Genomic DNA, 23,052 nt, shown 5'->3' on the forward strand with positions numbered 1-23,052 from the left:
GATACATATAGTAGACCGATTGATTATTCTCTCTCTGCAGATGACATACCTGCGGATTTGGTAGAAGATTTTAACGACAAAATGTAAATATCGGAATTGTAGCATGTACAATATTTTGTTTTCATAGTAATCTACTCTTAATACTTGGCACCACCGTACTTGAACCTGACATGCACGTGGGGCCCCAAGGAGGTCCTCAGCAATGGCGACACAAATAGAGAGCGCCCTTTTCTAATTGGATTTGTCTATAGGGACCAAAAATGAACCTCAATTAGGATATTACCAGGGTATTTTGGAACACCATCAGATATAACCAGTAGCTTTAAGTGTGGCCTTAATAAAATGCTTAGGATACATGGAATTTTAATCTACAGATAATAAACTACTGGTCTGTTAGGGCCAACAAAAGGAAAGCATCTGCTTTTAAACCAACAATCAAACACCTTTGCTGATTCTAGGCAAGGTTACTTGAGTTCGGGGTGAATACCCAGCCACAACATTCTGTTGGCAAGCTGCCAAATATAACCAGACTATCATTACAATTGCATTGAAAGCCCGCAAAGACGCAAAGACATACGGGAAGTAGAGTAAGCCATATCCGCAAACAAACCGCAATTGTATGAATCACTTGCAACACAATGGGAAATTTATCAGATATTAGGTCTTGGTATCACATTTCATGTTTAGATTAGGCAAGACAAAAAAACAGAACATGAAATGGGCGCCAATCCCGTCCTGCTCTTCCCAGATATGACATACAGTACATACATATCTAGACTTCTAGACTATGGACAGGTGTGAGAAAATGAGAGGATACTCATTTTCCATGAGGATGTTAGGAAATCTGCGGGATTTTCTGGATGATGTAGCTTGTGAAAAAAAAAAGGCCTAAGCTAAATTTTCAGTGATATGATGATGAAAAAAATTACTTTATCATAGGGGTAAGAGAAATGAAGTTAATGATGATGATTATGGTGATGATCGATGCTGATTTTGATGATTGATGATGATGATGCTGATTACTGATGATGATGATGACTATGATGATGATGATGAAGATTGATGATGATGATGATCAACGTGCAAGAACTTAACAACTTTTATTTTTCTTCAATTCTTCAAACACCCCTTTTGTGTCTTAGAGAAATCAGTTTTTTAGCATATAAAAAAAAAATTTCCTTCTAAGCCTTCGGAACCTGGCTTTAATAATAATATGCAAGTTTTATATAACGCATCATGACAACAAGGCCTCTAGGCGCTCCACATGAAACCAGTTATTGAATCAAACACCTAAAGAACACATCTCAGCTCTCTGGGGGATAATTACATAAATATCGCAGCTAGTAATCGGCGCACTGGTGTCTTGAGTCAACTTATACTTCTGGGTAAAGAGAGAGAGAGACAACCTTTAGCGAACTACATTTGTTGAAGGATCATTAAGGGTGGAAAAATATAAAAATAGTTTTTATATCTGGTGAATTGGTTCTGTCCCAAGCATCTTGGCATAAGAATATAAAACATATTTTTATTTTTGGCCAGCTGTGAGTTTGCGAAACACGGAATAAATAAATCTTGCCCTTCAACCCTACTTCAATATCTAACTCCAGATTAAAATATTTAGAATTATTTCCATTATTAATTATTTATTCCATTTGTTTGTTTATTTTTATTATATATTAATATATCTCACTCATGAATTAGTGAATTGGGCAGTACGCCAGGTAACAATTCCGCACTATCTTCGAAACATCTAGGCCATAAAGCACATTTGACTAATGGTGTACATGTAATATACATTCAACCTGAAATGCAAGTTTCTTACTCGGCCCATTGGTTCTGACCCCCCCCCCCCTTGTCTGACATGTTGTACTCCCAGACAGAAAATTTCTGGTGCCACCACTGTTATTATTCATGGCTTGGGAACATGTTTTATATCCATAGGACTTCGTACCTTGTATCAACTGTGTTAACCGATTTGTCATTGCATCTAACGTGTCCTGCATGTTCAGTGATGCATGACGGATGCTTCAATTTATGACAAACAGCTTAAAGCATCATGCTCATATCTACGCTTTCATGCAGAAACCGCAGTCAACTTGCATGTAGTTAACTTCTGACATTTTCTTAATGTAAAAAAATGAAGGGAAGTACTGGATTAATCATGCAATAAAAACTATTTAAAAACAAAACAGACAAAAAAATGCCTTCCTATGTATAATGTCAAATACAAAATGTCCAACGCATTTTTCAGTTACAGTTATACAAATGTTTACGGACACCAGTATTATACACACACACACACACGCACACACACACACGTGTATATTGTATCATTTTTAATGCAGCACCACCAGCGAACCTTGTGTTTGTTCTTGTTTTTCGGGACATGTGCATGCTGAGTGAAAAACAAGCAATAGGTGGCGCTACATAGAAATAATATTCAAACATTAATTAAGGTCTATAACAACGCAGGCTTAGTGGGCGTAGGGATTGTTTATTGTCTCAGTTGGGGAAAAGATCAACCGGTAAATTTAACTTTTTGAATAAGGAACATGAAACAAAAAGATATAATCTTAAGATACCTTCAACCTTTTAGCTTTATTGAGAATAATCTATACATTTAAACTTCGTATCTCACTTGAGCTTGAGTATGACTTCAAGATGGAGTCAAAATGTCATTTTTTGTAATTGTAATTTAAAAAAGTTATGTGTGGTTTATGTAGTACAAGAAAGCAAACAAATCTCTTCAAATGTTATGAAAAAAAATCTGTGGTGATAGACCGGTGTCTATTCAACAGCAAATTATCTATAGTCAATGGCAACTTGTACTAGTAAACAGTTTCAAACTCTTGAACACAGCAATTTATGTTAAAACTGGAAATTTGTAAGGTTAAGTTCGCACTAGAGCCCCACTATCCAGATCGGGAGCTAACCATTAACACCTGTGTGAGAACGCCGATCGATCAGTGCTAACCGTTACCAGAATCTGGATAGGCTAATGGTTTGTGAGTGCTATCGGTGAGCAAGTTGAGTATGTTTCTATCATTAACCAATCACACATACGCATTTCCAGTTTCCTATTGGCTAGTGATTCCAATGTCATCTTATTATACAAAATCTGGATCAGAAATTTTCTTGTATTGAAAGCAAGGGTACAGCACGTATGTTATTTATCTGGATCCTGCTAACCCACAGCTGATGTGTGTGAAGCCTTAATGATTTATAAACTAAAACAAAATATATCAAAATTCAACATGGAAATTGATTTATCATTTTTGTAAAATCAATTTCATCCCATTATAATTTCAAGTAAATTAGAGAACATTGATGTGAATTAGTTGTATCCTGTGTAAATTGCCATATGAAATGTAAAATTAATTATGTAATTTAAATGATCAATTAGCATAATCACCACACAAGTTGTAAAAACAATAGTCTCAAGTTTCTGTCACGATGAAACCAATCAGACCAACCAAACTCTAGTTAGGCGTTGTGACAATATATATTTTAAGTGACATTTTCACAAAAATTGAGTTTCAAATTCCCAGAAAAGTTTAATATGTACATTTCATGGTAGTAAAGTTATGAGTTGAGTTACCTAAGATAAAGGTATTTTTGAGGCACATTTTTAAAATTTTCTTTAAAGCATGTTTTTGGACATCTAAACTTAAAAATTATCTTACTCCAGCTGTACTCAACCTAGGATTCAAAGACCAAAATATAGTTTATGTAATAGTCATCTATCTACATATATTAGTAACTCATTTTTCATACTACAAGACTCATTTCTTCATGACTAAAAATATATATATATATATATATATATATATATATATATGCCCATCTCATCAACATGAAAAAGAAGTGTACTAAATACCAAAGCTTCCCTGGAGCTTCAATACTTTGTGAAGACTGATAATAAAACAGCAGCAATTAAAAAAAAAAGTAAATAATATTACGCAGAGTAATAGTAACAATAATAATACTGTTCCTTGAAAAATCAGCCGTGTCAGCCTTGTGTGCGGCTAGTTGTTTTTGTATATTTGTATACCTGAATATATAAATTAATATAATAGGACTTTAATTACAATGAAAACATGAATATTATTAATAATAATAGAATATCTGTGGTTCATATACAATAGAAGGCAAAGGATCGAACCAATCACCTTATGGTTAACAAGCAAGCATCATTTGCTCTCTTGTTATCACCAACGTGAGAGCCATCGAGAACAATGCCACTGGCAACTATTATTATCCCATCAACATTAACGCAGAGCGCAGGAATTAGTAATTCCATGAACTGTGCTAGACATATTCAATTAATGTCGACGAAGAATGCTTTAGTGACGACGTGACTTGTGCGACTGCAAATGATGGAGTTAGTAAATCATAATAGTGTTGTAGAAGAAACCATTCATTTAGGTTGAATCTTGAAACATAAAATGTCAACAGAAACGAAGAAAAAAACAGCCTAGGTCGTTGCCCATTCTTGGAATGTGATAAGGTTATTTATATGTCATGATGAATAATATACATATAGCAAAAATAACATATCAAATATTTCGATCAATAAGTGGCTTATGATTAATCTGTGATTTTTTTATGAAATGTTAGGCAGTTTAAACTTAAAAAGATGAAACTCATCAATTGTCTGACCTACATGCGAGGTCTCACCACAAGTGAGTCAGATAGTTGGAAAATCAAAAAATTTAGATAATATACATATTTGTAGTTTTAATTTGGTCTTTGAATGAGTTTCATAGAATAAATACTGTAGATCCAGAGACATGAGCCTTGGAAGTTTAAAATGTATGGAAATTGAGAAAATCTGTTAAAGTAACCTGTACAAATATTGGAAAAGTAAAGAATATGTACACAGAATACTTTCATAGTAAGAAAATTAACTCAAAAATTAAACTATCATAAAAATATTAGTATAAAGTATTCAAAAAATATTGAAATCAAAATTTGATGCACAAAGTAAATGGGAAGTATCAAATATTCAAACAATATTGAAATCAAATTTGATAAATATTGTGACTTTATCTTATGGAATGATCTCACCAATGCTGCATCTCATTTAGTGACCTCACATATTGGCAAAAGGCAATTTCAAAATGTCTGGTACCGTAAATGAGTTTATACATATAATTAAACTTAAGTCTATAAGACTGTGAAAAACATAAAGAAATAAATGAGTTGGGAAATACATTTCCCTTGGCATTGCCACCGCCCAGAGGTGTCAGTGGCATCCCAAGTTTGAAGAAGACACTTCCAGGATTTGTTTAAATGAGCTATCTTAACACTTTCTTTACATGGCCGGATAATCATATTGAGAATTTTTGCTTCACAATTTCTCAACGCATTGGTGTTATTCGTAGATTACAATATTATTTACCAAATTCTTCTCTTAGACTTTTAGCAAATTCTTTTGTATTACCTTTACTGTATGGTCCAATTGCACAGCTGCACACCTTAATTCACTTCAGGTTTTACTAAATAGACTAGCCAGAATTATTTTGCATGCTGATATTAGAAACACCTGTTAATGACCTTATGGAATCTCTTAACTGGAAGGATGTAAACCAACAATGGGAACATAATATTCTTTTAATGACATTTAAATGCTTATCGGGCACTGTTCCTGAATATTTAACTAATTTTTACAAATTAATTGATACTTACCATAGCATAAATACAAGAAGTAAATTGAAAAACACTTTAGTCTTACCACAATGGCGAAATGATTTTGGAAAGAGGACATTTAAATATCGTTCTGTTAAATTATGGAATAATCTATCATCAGACCTTCGTAGCAATATTCATTCACTTTCCTTACAATCCTTCAAAAATCTCATTTAATTTCCCATTTTTTTTTCTTTTCTGTTTCTTGTATTTATATAATATATAATAAGTCCTAAATTATAAATTTATATTTAATGTATCTTTTTACTCAATTTTGAATCCTTTTTTAATTATTTTCGCTTTTAATCCTTAAGAAATGTTTTAATTATTTATTATGTAATTCAAATTATTCAATATATATTGTTTTTATATTTTTATGCATTTTTCTTTTAATTTTATTTTGTAATAAAGTGTAGTTTAAGATAATACCCTGGACCTCAGGGAAGAACAGTGTAACAATACTGAGTATCCAGAATAAAGAAAGGAGGGGGAAGGGGGAAGGGGGTTGACCAGAGCAATGGGGGATCCCTGACTTGAGCCTCCTTCCCCCCTCCCCCAGGTCAGCAGATACTGGGAAGCAACATGTGATTTGTCTGGTAGCTTGGAATAAATCTCAGACTTTCTGGCAACAATATCTATTACTAAACATTCTGGCAACACTTAAAAGGTTATAAAACAATAAAAAAAAAACAGTATAAAGATTAAAATTGATGGCATGAAAGTAAGAAACTAAAGAACAGATCAATCTTGTCATAAAATAAACAGAAAGTATTTGACTCCTCAAAACCAACTATTGACTTTATTCTGACCTCACTTGATTACGTATCCTCGTTCAAGCTTTAACAGCCAAAATGTGATATGAGCAGGAGATTGCTATAAAACAAAATCATCAAGCAAAACTTCAGTTATAATTTTGACCAAGAATATATAGGACTGTCAAACAAGAGGTCTATACCAAAAGTATGTAGTTTGCATTGGTGGAGAGTGACTGTTCCACTGGCCAGGTGACTGTTGCACTTATCAGATTGACTTATCAGATTGACCATTGTACCGGGAAAATGGACTGCTAGTGGTGGGAGTGACTGTTTAACTGTCCAGAGTGACTGTTGCACTGACAATGATGACTGATACACTGGTCAAAGTGACCATTGTACTGGTAAATTAAAGGGACTGCTGTAGTGGTGGAAATAACTGTCATACTGGTCAGATTGACTGTTGCACTGTCAATGACTGTTGCACTGGCCACAGTGACCATTGTACTGGTAAATTAAAGGGACTGTTGTAGTCATGAGAGTGACTGTTTCATTGGCCAGAGTGACTGTTGCACAAAAAAAAAACCCCAGACTGTTGATCTGAAGGACTGATTAGACTGTTGCACTATCAGAGTGACCACTGTACTGGTAAGACTCCTGTACTAGTCAGAGTGACAGTTGCAATGGTGAATTGACTACTTCATTTGTAAGTTTGACTGCTCCACTGTCCAGAATGGTTGTTGCTGTGATTGACTATTGTTGCTCTGGTAAAGAGTGACGGGTTTCAGACCAGAATCACTTTCGGACTATTTATAACTTATACCAGGAAATTGGGAATTGTACTGCCAATGATATATACATTTTTTCTTAGATGATCTGAAGAGGTCTGAAGGACTGATTGTGAGTGAAAGACAAGGAACAAAGCAAGATCATAGTGTCAGATTGCTATTATTAGTTCTTCACAATAATTATAAATTCAACTTGCACACAGTTAAAGCTTGTTTTGCACGTTTACTTTTTCTAAAACAGGATCGTGGGATGCAGTTGTTTTTCCTGACTAAGTGTTCAGCTCAAATGCGATTAAGTTTAGAGCTCAAGTTTATAAACAGTTGAAAACATCTACACAAACAAATTTGTTGGCTTTCTCGTGGGATTGCATAGCAAGAATTTGAGAATCAAGATTGATCAATTGTTTTTTTTTTTCAAAAAAGAAATTAGCTGAAAAGAATAATCCTGTAATACTGGTTGTATTGTAAGGCTTTAAAATGTGTAGGCCGCCTGACCAATTCATGTCACAATAACAACATTTTAAATTCGGATTGTACAAAAATACACCTACGTAACACCTCTCTAATAAGCGTAGTATTGAAAGAGCGGTTTTTAGAGAAACAGTGAACTTGTTTAATGTGCTTATTCAAATCACATATTTATCAATTTCAGTGGCAGATCCAGGAATTTGCAATACAGGGGGCCCAGAGAGGGACTTTCACAAATGGAGGGTCTATACTACCTCAGCCCAACCATGGTTGGGGCTGAGGGAAGGAATTTATGATTATGGCACCTCAGAGGAAATGGCACTTTCAGACTCAAAATTTGTGTAGAATTTTCTCAATTTTTTTTTTAATTTTGAAAAAATTAAGGGGAGGTGTGGCCCCAGGCCGGACCCCCTTGAATCCGCCACTGAATTTGTATTCTTTGTCAGGGACTCTAGAAATAAGCTGAATTTTGTGGGATAGATACCAGTGTCAAATATTTTTTATATATTTTCTGTCATAAAACCAAACATTAAAATTATGATAAGAAATCAGCTACTGATACTTGCTACTATTTCTGTATGTATATATGTATGTATGTACAGTATGTGTGTTTGTATATATACAGGCCTATGTTTTTATATGCTTTCATCAAAATACATCAATGTGTTGAATTTGGCCAGGGTTTCAATACTGTGTATGAAACAGATGCTTTCAAAGAAAATTCATTGATTGTAACATATGTTAATAAATGTAAAAAAAAAAATAATTTATAAACATTTATTAACATATGGTAATAAATGTTAATATATTAATTTTACAACTACAGCACATGGTCTAATAAGAAAAAAAAAACATAAACTTACATAACAGGAATAAAACATCTGGCTAAAATATTCTAAATCCCAAACAATAAAACAAAATCAAATAAAATAAAATATTACAGGATATAGCAAAAAACAGGGGAAGTAAATCAATCAAACAAATTATATGGAAAAAACATTTTTTCTGAATCTTGTGGATTATTGCATTTGTCAATTATTCTTTCTTTCATCAAAAAATTTAGTTTAGTGTTATCCGCCTTGAGGTCATTGGCTTGGAGATTAATGATGAGCGACCACGCTTCCGAGAATCAACTTCACGGTTGACCACACATCGACAGCGTTGAACATGTGAAATAATTCGATTTATGTGTTGCCGTTAAGGTATTAATGAGTATCACAAAACAAAATATGATAATTATAAATTGGATAAGATAAATGTCATAATACTACTTCTAATTTTAATTAATAAAATGTCATAACATATTACATATAGTTATTTGAATTATAGGAAATATAATCAATAAAACAAAAAATATACAGTGGAAGCTAAAAACAAAAGTTTTTTTAAAATATCATCATCTAATTCTTTTTCAATTTTTTTGCCCTGTTCTGTAATACGTGTATACCTGTTCTCACATAGGGCCAGGTACATAAAACACATTATAGATACAAAAAAAAATATAAAATAAAATAAATAAGCAAGACATTAACAAAATGTAAAAATAAAAAGATAAATATCTATATTTTATGAACATTTTTTTTATAGTCAAAAAACAAAATTAATTATTAAACTACTGACCACCAACAAAGATGATGCCTCAAAAAGGAGGGGGAGTTGAGGGAAGATGAAGAAAACACTAAGACAACAGAAGCTGCATCTGAATTATCAATATAGTCAACATATTGACTTCACTTTAATCATTACTAATGTATAATTGTCATTACTATAAAAACGGTATCTTTTATTTTTTGTTATTAATGTCTGACTACGTTATATCCACTTAAAGTTAATATAAAAAAGAAAATGTGTTTGTATATATAAAAACTGAGCAAACTAGTGCATTATAAATATTTGGCTATTATTATTGTCTTTACAATTACTGTACTGTATATTTAGTATTATAATAACTGCCATTACAATTATTGTATCCTTTTTATTAATAATTGCTATAATGTGTCATTACAATTATTTCTGTATTATTATACCATTATTGGTATTTTATCTTTATTGTCAATAACATAATAATTATTGTTATTGTTATTATTATTGTCAAGGTCATCATAATTATTGCTTAAATATTTAATTATACATTAACTAAATTATATTTTTAAATATCTTTTATTATCTATTGAATATTATGTGTACTTGTATATACTGTATGTAGGCTTATGTTTTTATAAACTTTTATCAAAATACACCAATGTGTTGAATTGTGCCAGGGTTTCAATACTGTGTGTGAAACAGATGCTTTCAAATAAAATTTATTGTAATATATGTTAAATGTAAAAAAAACCCCATTAATCTATTAAAATTGATTAACATAATTATGTGACTCAAGCTCACAAAAGGGCTGTAAACTTGTCCACAGGCCAAAATGAGTTTTTGTTATAATGGCATATAACATGTCCTTTACGTTAAAATGACAGTTAAATAAACTTAATCGGGTGTCTGGAAGCAAAGTTATGACCGTTTGAATAATTGTCATCTTATCAACTTTCTTACATCAAGTTTTGAGAAAAACGCTTTTATTTTCGTCAGGTTTCTATTCACTTTTCACTAGCTCCAATCCGAAATGGCTAAATTTTACCTCTTACAGTTATAATTTTAAACTCAAACTTCAGAAATAGTAAGATTAAAAGTTATACTTTATTTATTACACAAAAACCCAATTCATACAAAATTCACATTCTACGCCCAATTCTGGCTATGGAGGCTTGTTTCTCAATACAGTGCGGTGCGAGTTTACAGCCCTTTTGTGAGCTTGGGTCACAAATGGTAATAAATGTTAATACATTAATTTTACAACCACAACACATGATCTAAGGGGAAAAAAAAAAACTTGCATAACAGAAATGAAACATTTGGATAAAATATTCTAAATCCCAAACAATAAAAAAAAAAAATCAAATGAAGTAAAATATTACACGATATAGCGGTAGACAGGGATGTAAATCATTCATTAAAATAAATTAGGGGAAAAAAAATTTTTCCTGATTCTCTAAACTCATTATTATTTGGATTATGTTGTCAAGCAAACACAGAAATATATGTTATTTTGATTGATTCATTTTGAAGCGTAAATATGATTAGAAAATACTAGTAATAAAACACCTCTGGTAGGCTGTAAGAACAATGGCAAAGGATTCAGTTATGTAATAATCATATTTATACAGATTGAGGGCAGCAAACAATTAAAGTACTGTAATCTCGATTTTAGATTGAACTCTAGATAACCCCATCAGAGAGAAAAATGTCATTCTGGTGTCATTCTGGTTAGACAAACACCTAAAGACTTTATTGGATGACATATAAAAAGTGATTTATTTGTCCATACTTGCATATTACGTAGAAAACAATAACCTAGAAAATAACGCTACAACAACGTTCAATACAGTCGCAAACTCGTACGCTCGCAGACTAATTGCTTGGTAGAGACGGCTGAATATGTGATAAAGGGACAATTGCCTGTTTACATGGATAGGATGCCGGTGGGATAAACAGATGGATTAGGCCATTCTGGGGTTGCCGCAATATTTATGTATTAGAAAGCAAGATATGACGTTAGAGGATACTAATGATAAATAGACATGAATAGATCAGGTTATATTATTCAGGGAACCCAATACATTTACTTTCATCGGAAGTTTGGGGTGAAAGTAAGGTTATGCAGATTCATAACTAAACAAAACAAGCATTTCCACTTACTCACATTCAAATGAGAAGTAGGCAACTTAATTACAAGATGCATATGAACGACAGCATGCCTTATAGCAGTGAATAAGTGAGTGGGTTGGTTAATATATTTTGGTCATCAGAAAAACCATGGATTTGATTGGATGATTCATTTTCTTTCCTTGATGCAGAACATTAAAGATAAAATCATATTCGTATTTTCAGTGGGTCATTTGGGAGGGGGGGTGAGGGGTTTAAACCTCAAAATAAAATAAATGATTGTTCACCTAAAAATTTTTTCCAACAGTGACACTAAAGACATTACAACCTTTTGTAATTGATTAGTATTTAAAGATGTACTATCAGTAAAAAAAGAATATGAAAATACCACAAAAATCCAAATGAAATTTTGAATAGCTCACTTGAAATGATCAAATCAATTATTAGCTTCCAACGAGAAACAGAAAAAAAAAAAAAACATTTCACTGATTTACAGACATTACTACAAAAATCCTTAAATTTATTACCAGCCTGTTGAAGGATCTATGCAAAGGAATACAGGAAAGTTATTATTTTAACTTTAAAATTCAAATTTTTAGTTTTTAATTATTAAATACTTAAATATACAAATCAAGCAATTTAAATGTGAATTTAAAGTGTTTATTTTTTTTACTTCATGGCATCTTATATACCTTGTTTGAAAAATAAATATAAATCAACAATATAATCCTAAAAACACTGATGCTCCAGTGCTTTTTAGAACATTTTGTTTACATATTTTGGTGCTACATAAATTCTTTGACTAACTGACTGACTGGTACACTCAATTATGCGCAAAATGTCACCAAATGCACCAGCTATTGAGTAACCGGTATTATCTTTATGCAGTGGTCTGATTATAAGACAGTGAAAGAGCCATGTGTTAATATAACGTAAGCCTGGAGTTATCCTGTCAATAATATTTCATCAACCAGAACGGTTAAAAAATTGTTCAAATACTAATGAGGTTAATGTACGTAAGCATTAATCCTGTTGTTATGTCAATAATCTGGTTGTTGTTGTTGTTCCTTCCTAATTGAAGGTTTTCATGAATCACAACAATAATAACAACAATAATTAGCTTTATTTTAACACGGAAAAAACTTGTTTCAACAAAAGTAGTTGTTCTACAAATCCATGTAAGAAAGAACCAAATATTTCACAAAATTAAAATTAACAAATTGGCCCTGATTTGAATAAAAACATACAACATAAGAAACGCACATATTACCTTGACTAACCAGAAGATTAATAGATTTATTCAATGCATTTTGATTATAAATGAATTGCATTGGTTGCTGTAAAGACGCCTGCATCAGCAATAACAGGGGCGCTGTATATCATAAACAATAATGCTGAATAATAATGAAGTAACTGTCAACAATTGTTCTAGCTAAGTTTCGCAGACTGGCTGACATACATACATATACACCCAGTTATAAAACATGAAACTTGTTACTAGTTAGGATTGGTCCATTAATTAAAAAATCTTTTTATTTAATAATTTCATTATTAGCTAATAAAATTGAATTAAATTGAATGATTAGTAATTAACAGTAACACATACAGTAGAAAAATATTTTTAAATCATGCAAATTCCAGTATATGTATTATGTTGTTTCTACGAATCAAACATGAACTGCCAAACTGCAAAGAAACTACTTATATGCTATGCTCAAGAATTATTTTATTCATTCTGATAAACTAATAATAATAAATAATAATTTATTAATTTATATTGCACCACAAATATAGCTACAATAACTATAATCATATCAACAATAATAACAATAATTATACTTAATCATGATAATAGCAATAATAATAGTAATAGATAGTAATAAATTAATAATAATAACAATAATATTATTAATAAAAATAATAATAATTAATAATAATAATAATAATAATAATAATAATAATAATAATAATAAGAATAAGAATAATAATAATAATAATACTATATAATAATAATAATAACTGCACATGTTTTCCCAGGTCATTGACTTTCTAAATCTAGAAAAATGATTCTCATAGTAATTACTTGAGGAATGAAATATTCAGGAGATATTCTACACCTGTTCCTTCTATGACATTTGAACATTCACAGTAATTACTAAGTTCATATACGATTAAGAATTCTAGTCGGCAAACTCCAATGCATTTGAACCTACAAATTAGAAGCAGGTAGAGTTTATTCAACTCCAAGATTACTGTTTTACAAGTACGAGGGTGAATGTGATGAACACTCAGTAAATGACGCTGCGTCTTGCATGCAAATTACATGTACACTATATGCAAATGAACACATGTATATGCCACATATACTATTAAGCACCTGCGGTTACAGATTGTGCAAGAGAAATGCGCAGGTGTACATTTTTGGCTGTCAACTTTTTTATTTGACGAAAACTGTTGTATGCCCATATTCAGTCATGAGGTGCCTATATGATGATGATGTCCTCATGACCATATTTAGGCATGTCACAAATAAAGCCGGAGTCTGGACAGGGCATGAGAATAAAAAAAAGTGGCTGTTAAGCCTCCAGAAATCAATATTTTTTTTTTTTTTTTTTTTTTTTTGGCCCAGTCTCAGTCAGCATGATGCTGCTCTGGTATAATTATGGTATGTTGGCACTATTGCGGGAGTGCACAGCCACTTTGGAAGCAAATGTATACAAAATGCTACTAAATAATAATAAACTTCTAGTATTCTGAATTAAAACAAGCAAACTACGACTCACCTTCAACATCATCCTTTGACGTGAAATGAATATCATCGCTCTGTTGATTAATCTCCATCCCATGAAGAAATCTGATTGGTCCGTTTTGCATGTGGAATGACACCATAGCTGGGCCAGTAACTAGTGGAACACCTTCCAACCGAGGTAACGGGAAATTTGCGATTACGCCGATGTTTGTACCAACCCAGAGAGAGCCGTAGCAAGCCAGCATATGCGTCACTGTGATTGGTTGGCCGGATGGGAAATGCGCTTGATACTCTCCAGCAGCTACCGGTAAAGACAATGAACATGGTGTTGAGAAACACTGTACATGCTATTTATTACTTCAATGCAAATATATGTTTGGGAGTTGCATTTGTAAACCATGTAATGTCACTCAATGTTTTTCTAACTGTTTTATGATGTAATTGGGTGGCAACCAATTTATCCAATGAGGGGGGGGGGTCTGTTTTCCCCGACGAGAGCTCAAGTGGGCATGGATGGACTCGCTCTAAGTTTCTGGGACATCGTACAGAGGCGAATGGAGGTGGATCAGTTCTCCTTCACAGGGGATCGGGTCCTTACCCCAGCACCCCCACTGGTGCCAGACAAACAGTATCGCACAATATTAATTAGACTTTTAGGTAAAGGAGAACATGGTTCAATGACCAACACAGAAAGACACACAATTACTTTGATCACTGATGTCTAAAAGTAGTACTCAGTATTGTATACATCAAACCTCATGTGAGGCTTTGTTTATATTTTCAAGATGTAAACTTTGGTTATTTCCATCTTGCAAATAGCAATTACCATGCTCGCAAAACACCAACACAAGACGAATACTGATTAAATGTCAAAGATATCGATGTTAATTACAATCACATCCTTCAATAACAAACATCCATCATCAATCAAAAGAAGATGAACTATGAATAAACCCAAAGTTACAGTATTTACCACACAAACATAAGAAATAATATCAACAATTTAACAATGTCAAGTTAAGAAAAAAAATCTAGGTTAACTATGAAGTAACACTGGAGGCCTTTACTCATTTAACCTAGAGCATAAAAACACCTAGAAATATCTGGGATGAACTTCAGTTAAACCCACTTGCATTTACAAAAAATATGGGTGCAAGAGTTTAATGAATAGCTTAGAGAATCTGCTGTAAGGCAGAATTATTGGAAAATAGTAATCTAATTGTTTTGTGTAGGAGTTAAGAGATAGTGTATTCAGCATGTGACTAGCTCATGAAGGAGCCCAGTTTAAATGAGACAGTGATTGCATTTATACATAATAATCGGGCAATTAGTCATAAATTTTCAGCTTTAATGTGCATTTGTGACGAACGTAATGACAGGAAGAGGGATAGGATAGGAGTACAGGTATTTTTGGTGTGAATCAAACCATGGATAACCCACTAAGTCGGAAGATCTGGGTGTTTCCAGTGGGGCCCTTCTGGTGGTGATTGGGCAGTACACCGATAGACACTTCCCTACTCTTTTCTGAAGAGTGTACTGCGTTCTTTAACTTGCACATGAGCCATAATGCACACGGGACCAATGGATTCAACATCTCATCCGAAAGACGGTGCAGTATCATAACTTGTATTTCAGCCCTCCAGCTGAAACACAATGGGAGGCAGCGATGGGAACTGAACTGGGGACCTAGAGATCTTCATGGTTCAATGCACACACAATGGCTACCACCAGTTTAGACAACTGAGCTAGCTGCTTTCTTAAGGTGAATGTAAGTAGTATATTCAGTGGCAAAAAGACTAAACCTGACGTCAACAAAAGCAAAATGTTTTCTGGGCCATTAAAAAAAAAATCATGAAGAATAATACAGACTAAAAAGCTATAGGAAATGATGAAGTTTTGAGATTATTTTTAATAAAACAAAATTTGTGGACTGTCCAACAGAAAATGGTAAATGATTCAAAAGTTTTGTGGGGGGGGGGGAGGTTTGCCCCTGAACAGAAACGGTATTAGTTCAACTCTGAGTCGGTACTCAGGTGTCTCCTGTGTGTTCCTAGGTTGTTCAAAGCTGAACCCAGGACTATTGGCAACTCGAGCCCCATTTTCTGCTGTTACATTAACACAAATCTGGAGTTCCACATCTGGGTGTTGGAAAACTCCAGCTTATATCTGGAGTCTTCCTAGCAGTGTAAAAGGAATACAACCAAAGAGTATACAATGGCAGGAGGCTTCCTTGGAAATGAGTACTATCTCGAAAAGTACAGTACTACCACGAGCTAGAGCGCGTCCTTCAAAAGAGAAGAAGCAAGTAAAGTCATTCGTACATAATGCATACTGCAAGCAGAGAACGCCTGTTAGAATTTCAAACTCCATTCGAATCATAATAGGACGCCCTGTTCTTGTGGTGGTAACTTCATTTTTCGTATCATTGCGTGCATGCAAGATTATGATGGTCATTCTATACTTTATGAACTATGAAGTTATGTTTTTCAGTTGTGAAAGAAATCCTGGCAATCTGAACCCAGGACCCTGATATTTGCAAGCAAACATCATCCACCAAGCTTTAATGCTTTTTTCTATTTTAGTTGGTTCTCCCATAACAGTATAGTATGGCAAGTTCAAAGCCAAGGTCTTGCTAGGCCTAGTAAAGAGATGCAACCAAACTTCTGTAACTTACTCTGCAGCATCCGTCTGACCGGACTGGAGACACTGATGTCCTGGAGAAGCTGGAGGGTTTCCATGTGGAAAAGACGGATGGTGTCCAGCTCTTTGAGTGCTATCCAGACCCCGACACCAGCCATCACCATGCTCTGAACCCCTGTGCTCTCATCTTGATGAACCTCAAAAGAACTCTGCAGATGGAAGAGATTCATTGATTAAATATCACCACTGACATCACCATTACGCAGATGTAAAACTCTGTCCATACTATCAAATCTTTTGCGATAAAAAATGTGATATGCCCATATTTGGGTGTAATATGACATAACCATATCCATATATGGGCACATCACACATTTGTCACATAAAATTTGATAGTGTGGAAAGACCATAAGTCTATTGAGCCATCTTTTTGAAGAGACATCTTAAACTCTGTCCACATTATCAAATTTGATGTGAAAAATAAATGTGATGTCCATATTTGGGTGTAATATGACATCATACCCATATATGGGCACATCTCACAAATTTGTCAGATAAAATTTGATAGTCTGGACAGCTTTAAATGATCAATTAAACAATTCATTGAGATTATATTTGTGCAGGAAGAAATTAAAATGGTAACTTTTAAAAATATATAAAAATATATTATAAAGCTGATAAAAAAAATATGCTATAAACCATAATAAATGCTAGAATTTCTCTAATATTCTTCATAAAAAATATATTATGCTGGTATTAATACATTTTGGCATTGATTTCTAATCACAACATTTGAAATTATACAAATATCACGATTAAGGTCATGAATATGCACAAGTTTTATGTATATTAATAATTATTAAATTTCATTAATATATATATAATAAAAACATAACTGAAATTTTATTTGAAATGTGCAAATCAATAATTATATTCGAATAGTTTCATCTGGTCTACTTAATATTGTTGTAGAACTGTTTTGATCGTAAATAAACCAAACAAAATAAATGGCAACTTACTGAGAGCTTCGTCGATGTTATTTATCAACTTGAAAAACGTCATGGTTACGTGAGCTAGCATCCGTTGTTTTGGCCCCCGGAATCAATCATGACAGGGCACCAGAGGGTGTTGTTTACACAATGCCAAAACAACGTATGTTAGCTAACATAGCCTGACGAAGTCGTGTTGATAACATCAACGAAAGCTCGCAGTAAGTTAACATTCATTGTGTTTGGTTTATTAATGATCAAAACAGTTCTACATCAATATTTATATTTTATAACATTACTATATTTGTCTTTAGGGTTTGATTAAGTATTAATGTCGATTTGGTCTGTTTTTGTTTTCAAGCATACAGAGGTTCCAACAATAGTCAATCATTATTATTATTTTTATTATTTGATGGATTATGTACTTATTGGGAAGCAACAGCTACTTGTTGCTATACCATCTTGAGTTGTTGTTGGCAAAGTGACCTGCACATTTTGTCATAGCAATAGGTAAATGTTGGCATAGTAACCAGTTCCAGACTATTAACAGGCATAAATTCTAGTGTCTACTTTCATACAACTACCCAAATGTTCACTACATTAATCATTCAAATCTACATGACAAGTACATAAATATAAAACTTGGATGAAACAAGTTACAGTAATGGCATTGTTTCATAAAGGCAACACTTTTTTTATACCTTGTTTCACAAACTTAGTTTTTTTAAAATCTTCAAAGGAGGGCAGCAAAAAAAATAAACATAAAATTCTGTTTCTTATTTAGCAAATAGTTTTGCCAAAAACATCCAGACGGAGGAGAAAATAAAAATAAAATGTTATTGTTAAATGTAAAAAGTGTAGTAATGGAATGGTTAAATGCTTTAAATTTATATAATATAGGAACATATCTTATTTTGGAGATTTTAAGGCAGCGGCGGTGTACTAAAAATGAAGTAAAACCTTTATATTTTTTCTGAAATTTCCATTTTTTCGTGGCAGCGGGTGTGCTAATTGGCCAAAAATAACATTTTATTTTTATTTGAAATCATGATTATTGGCGGGTGGCGGGTTTCGTCAAACAAGGTATAAAAAAAGGTGTCGCCTAATCTACAACTATATGAACATTGAAATGATACTAAAGCAGGGGAATGTACAAACAGTTTGCTGTGGAACTGAGATTATGTCATACATTTATTAAGTTTTGCCTATTCTACATAAATCAATATTTTATTTACCAGTGAATTTCTTTTTATAACTTTTTAACCATTTCCATTTGTGAGGTGTGTCATAAAAAAAATCCTGATTCATTTGACTTCATCAACTCCTAATACACTTTAATTATAGGCACATAGGAAGGGTAAAGGTAAAGGTAGGAGAACCCATAACTCACAGTGTCATTGTGCTGAATTGACATGTCGACAAGGACGCTAAGCCCCGCCCACAAAGTCACGAAAACTTTAGAGAATAGCGGCTAGACTTACCGAGTTGGCGAATATTTTCTTTGCTATCAACCTTTTTTAAGAAAGAGAATTCAGGATAGGCGGTATGCAATGAATCATATATTCATAGTGTTAATCTATTTCATGGAACAGGCGGGGAAATTGTTGTAAAAGCCTCTGTATTTCGCTCCCAAAGGAAGAGGGAAAAGCTGCATTCTGTCAACCTCATTGTCGGCAAAGGCCAATTCACTGATGCGCACTGCTCGTGTAAATCTGGGTATCTATAACCGAGCATAGACATCTAGGCCTAGGCTCACGTATGTTTCGTGTTAACAACCAGCTGTCTAAGGAAATTAAAATGTCTGAGAAAAAGTTTTTGATCACGTGACTAAATGACACTTCCTGATTAGTCGGTTTATCTTTCAATCCAATCTCGTTGAGATGTTAATTGTGTATGGTTGTGGTTCATAACGAGGGACATAGTAGCTACATGTTTCCAAGACAGGGGCTAAAATGAACCATAGCACTGGGTTAACCCCTGCTCTTCCAAAAGGTGCCATGGGTTCTTTAAGGTGCATACAAGCCAGATGTGTACATTGGACCTCACATATATATATATGATATACAATAATCCCAGTGTTTTGAAAGGATTTAAATCCAGGGCCCTGAATTGGAAGGCAGAGATCTTAGCTAGCGAACTAAAGCCGATTGATACCTGAACAAAAAAATCTTGTAAAATAAGGAATGCTTTCTTATAAATAATCTAACAAAACAAGAAATTATCAACACTACTAAAACTGGTATTGAAAAAAAATGATGTTATGAAACATATTCAAATTTATTGAAAAAAACATGATGTTATGAAACATATTAACTACGTAATACTCTAAATCACAGCACTATAGTAGGCATTACAAATAATATAAATGAGGTCTTGATGTGAGACACTTGCTGCATTTTAGAAGGTCACTGCAATTAATAAAAAGTGTTCTGAAAAAAAGGCTATGATTTGCTGATAATGTCTACGTAAATAGATAGTTTTGCTGCCCTGTGGTTAACCTTGTGGGTGATGGGTAATTATCAGCAAGTAGGAAGAGATGTTGAAGAGGTTAAAACAAAATTGTTGCCATCTTACGAATGCCAAGGATACCTTGACATTTAGAAGAATATTGGGTATAAAATTAAAATTGACATTGAAGAAATTTGGTGGAAATGTAAAAGGACAACCAGTGGCAGATCAACATTTTCAAATAGAGGGGACGCAGGGAGTAGCTATTATAGTTAAAGGGTATAAAGCTACCTTAGTCCGACCATAGTAGGGGCTGAGGTTTATAAATATACACTACACTGGGGCTTTTGTGGGGAGGGAGGGGGAAGGCAGATGGACCACTGGTCCCAGTCAAAAGGGTCCTAGCCTGAACCCTAGTGATGGTCCTCTATTTTACTGTTTGAATGGTGCCTTATAAATAAATATAAAAAAAATGATTACCAGAGATTCAAAGAGAGTTTGACAAATATAAGAAAATATTAAATGAATGACAAGCAGTAGCAATTTAGGGAAATATTTTATGTGTAAAAACAAATGTTGATGTATGGTTGAATCTTTTCCGTCATTTTTTTAGTTGGGCAAATAGTGTTTTAATGACACGGGGCTCCCAATATTTTTTTGCTTCAGGCGCCATGACTCATTGTTACGCCACTGAATCCATCCCTTGAAGGTATCCAAGAGGCACATCTGTTGATAAGTACATAGCAGTTCATGGGACCGACTGAAATGGTTCTGCCAAGAGAGGGCGCTATAATGAATTATATTCTACATTTAAATTAAAACAAGGAACAGGTAGATAGAACTGATCTATATTCATGTTTCAGTATCAAGATATACATTTTAGAAAAATTTGTAATTTGAGAGGGTGGAAAAAGTTAAACCTCTCTGCTATTTAAAAAAAATAATCAATGGCATGCTCATAATTCCCAGGTGCATATGAAACTGACATCTGACTTCCTAGCCTAAAAACAGAAAAAAAGAATGGACTAACTATTAATGCCCCTGGCTACGAACAACAATATAAATTATTGATGTATGGTATATGAGGCTTGTCATGCCAAAACAAGCAGCAGTGACTAAAAGAAAAAAAAACATTACTTTTTTACTTTCGTTACAACCCCATGATGCTGTAAAGTAATATGAAAGGAGGTACGCGGTTCAATAATATACTATAACTTAAAGTTGTGATTACCTTGAAAACTGTTTCGGCCTATCCGAACTTACAAAAATAATGTATCGATCAAGGCGCTATGTACTAAACATAATATAACATCAAATCTTATGACTTTTTAAATATATTCTTATTCTTCATGTTATAAACTTCAAAAATGATAGGTCATTTTACTGGAATTAACTTACTATTGTCGAGGTTATGAGTAAAAGTATTATGACTTCTCTATGTACTAAAGTATATAACACTGTCACATCCTTAATTACCAAGTTTAACATTTAGCGAGAGTACACTGGTTTTGGGATGGCTAGCCTCATATTATAATTCATTATCTGTTAGTTTTACTAAGGAGAAAATTTAACAATAAATTTTGGACAGGTTTTCAGGAAGTAATTGAAATTATGGTAGTAACTGGGCCAATAACCTAATTCCGGTGGCAGGTAACCACATCTTGGTAAACTGTATTTGATCTAGATGTGTGCTAAAACATTTAGCAAAGTTGCAATGTCATTTTTCACCTCTTGAAAATGAGGTCTAATGTTAAGCGATTTAACTGCGTGACCTTGACTGCCTTCTAAGATACAACTGTAACTGTGTTACCATGTTCATTAACCCTTGTCAACAATTCAGAATTTTGCATTACTTAACTATTTTTTAGAATATTTTTGTTCGTTAATCACTTACAGGTTATAAAATGATACTATACTTTTGAATGGGTTGTGTATTTTATTTATTTATTTATTCTTTCTTTATACTGAATATACACTTTCAATACATAGTACTGATTTCCAAAGTGGTTCAGTTCTTATCTACAAAAACATTTTAAAAGCAGAAAATAACAAAGAGAGCAAAAACTTAACTACAAATTAAAAAAAAAAAGGTATAAACATATATGAACCATGTCTTAACAAAAACAGATTTAGCAATATTTGAAAACACAGAACAAACAAAACAAAATATATCAAATTCATGTTACAGAATAATGGTTAGTGTTTAAAATAATGCCTAATTTCATGCAGGCCAATTATAAGTTATCAAAGACCATTATCAGGGCTGTCTCCAGGATTAGTTAGTTAAAGCAAGAAGGTGTTAGTTAGAATTCTTTCACTAGACTCACAAAATTATACCAGCTTAAATGTTTATCTTGTTACAATTAAATACTGAAGATTCCCTTTAAAATTACAGAAAATAATTTTCTTATAGTGTAACTTTTTGCTTGTCTTCAAACATGGATTTTTTCCAATTCATGAGGAGAGGTGCGTGCACACCCATCGCAAACCCTTTGGATATGGGCCTGCAAATAATTATTATATACAGGCAATTCATGTTTCAGTCATGTTTCTCTACCAGATAATCTATTCTCAATTCCAAATAACCCCTAAGTTCAACACACAGTATTTTACTAATAACTTTTTAATAAATGTTTGGGCCAAAATGTCAAAAGTATGATATTTTTTATTTATTTATTTTTTTTTTGTAATTTAAATATCTGCCACAGTTTCTGGCATAAATATCAATCAGTTGCCAACTTTTGACTAACCCAGGATAGTTGCCCAGGGGCTAATAACTGAATTTTTGATATGTATACCAGAAACATAAGTTACTG

General features: G+C 33.0%; 1 protein-coding gene across 9 annotated transcripts in view; it reads right to left on the reverse strand.

The window, feature by feature from the left end:
• The window catches only part of LOC117109397 (rho guanine nucleotide exchange factor 10-like), a 128,570-nt gene that overhangs the window by 19,079 nt on the left and 86,439 nt on the right, over nt 1–23,052 (reverse strand). For all 9 annotated transcript variants that reach the window (XM_033251730.1, XM_033251728.1, XM_033251729.1 and 6 more), the window contains 2 exons: nt 16,834–17,008; nt 14,194–14,460 (listed from right to left, as the gene is read on the reverse strand). In XM_033251730.1, the coding sequence (XP_033107621.1) occupies nt 14,194–14,460; nt 16,834–17,008 (442 nt within the window). The remainder of the gene's footprint in view (nt 1–14,193; nt 14,461–16,833; nt 17,009–23,052) is intronic.

Source organism: Anneissia japonica, unplaced genomic scaffold, assembly GCF_011630105.1.
Source record: "Anneissia japonica isolate Jap-2015-1 unplaced genomic scaffold, ASM1163010v1 scaffold287719_len1884721_cov185, whole genome shotgun sequence".
In the NCBI taxonomy this organism is placed as follows: domain Eukaryota; kingdom Metazoa; phylum Echinodermata; class Crinoidea; order Comatulida; family Comatulidae; genus Anneissia; species Anneissia japonica.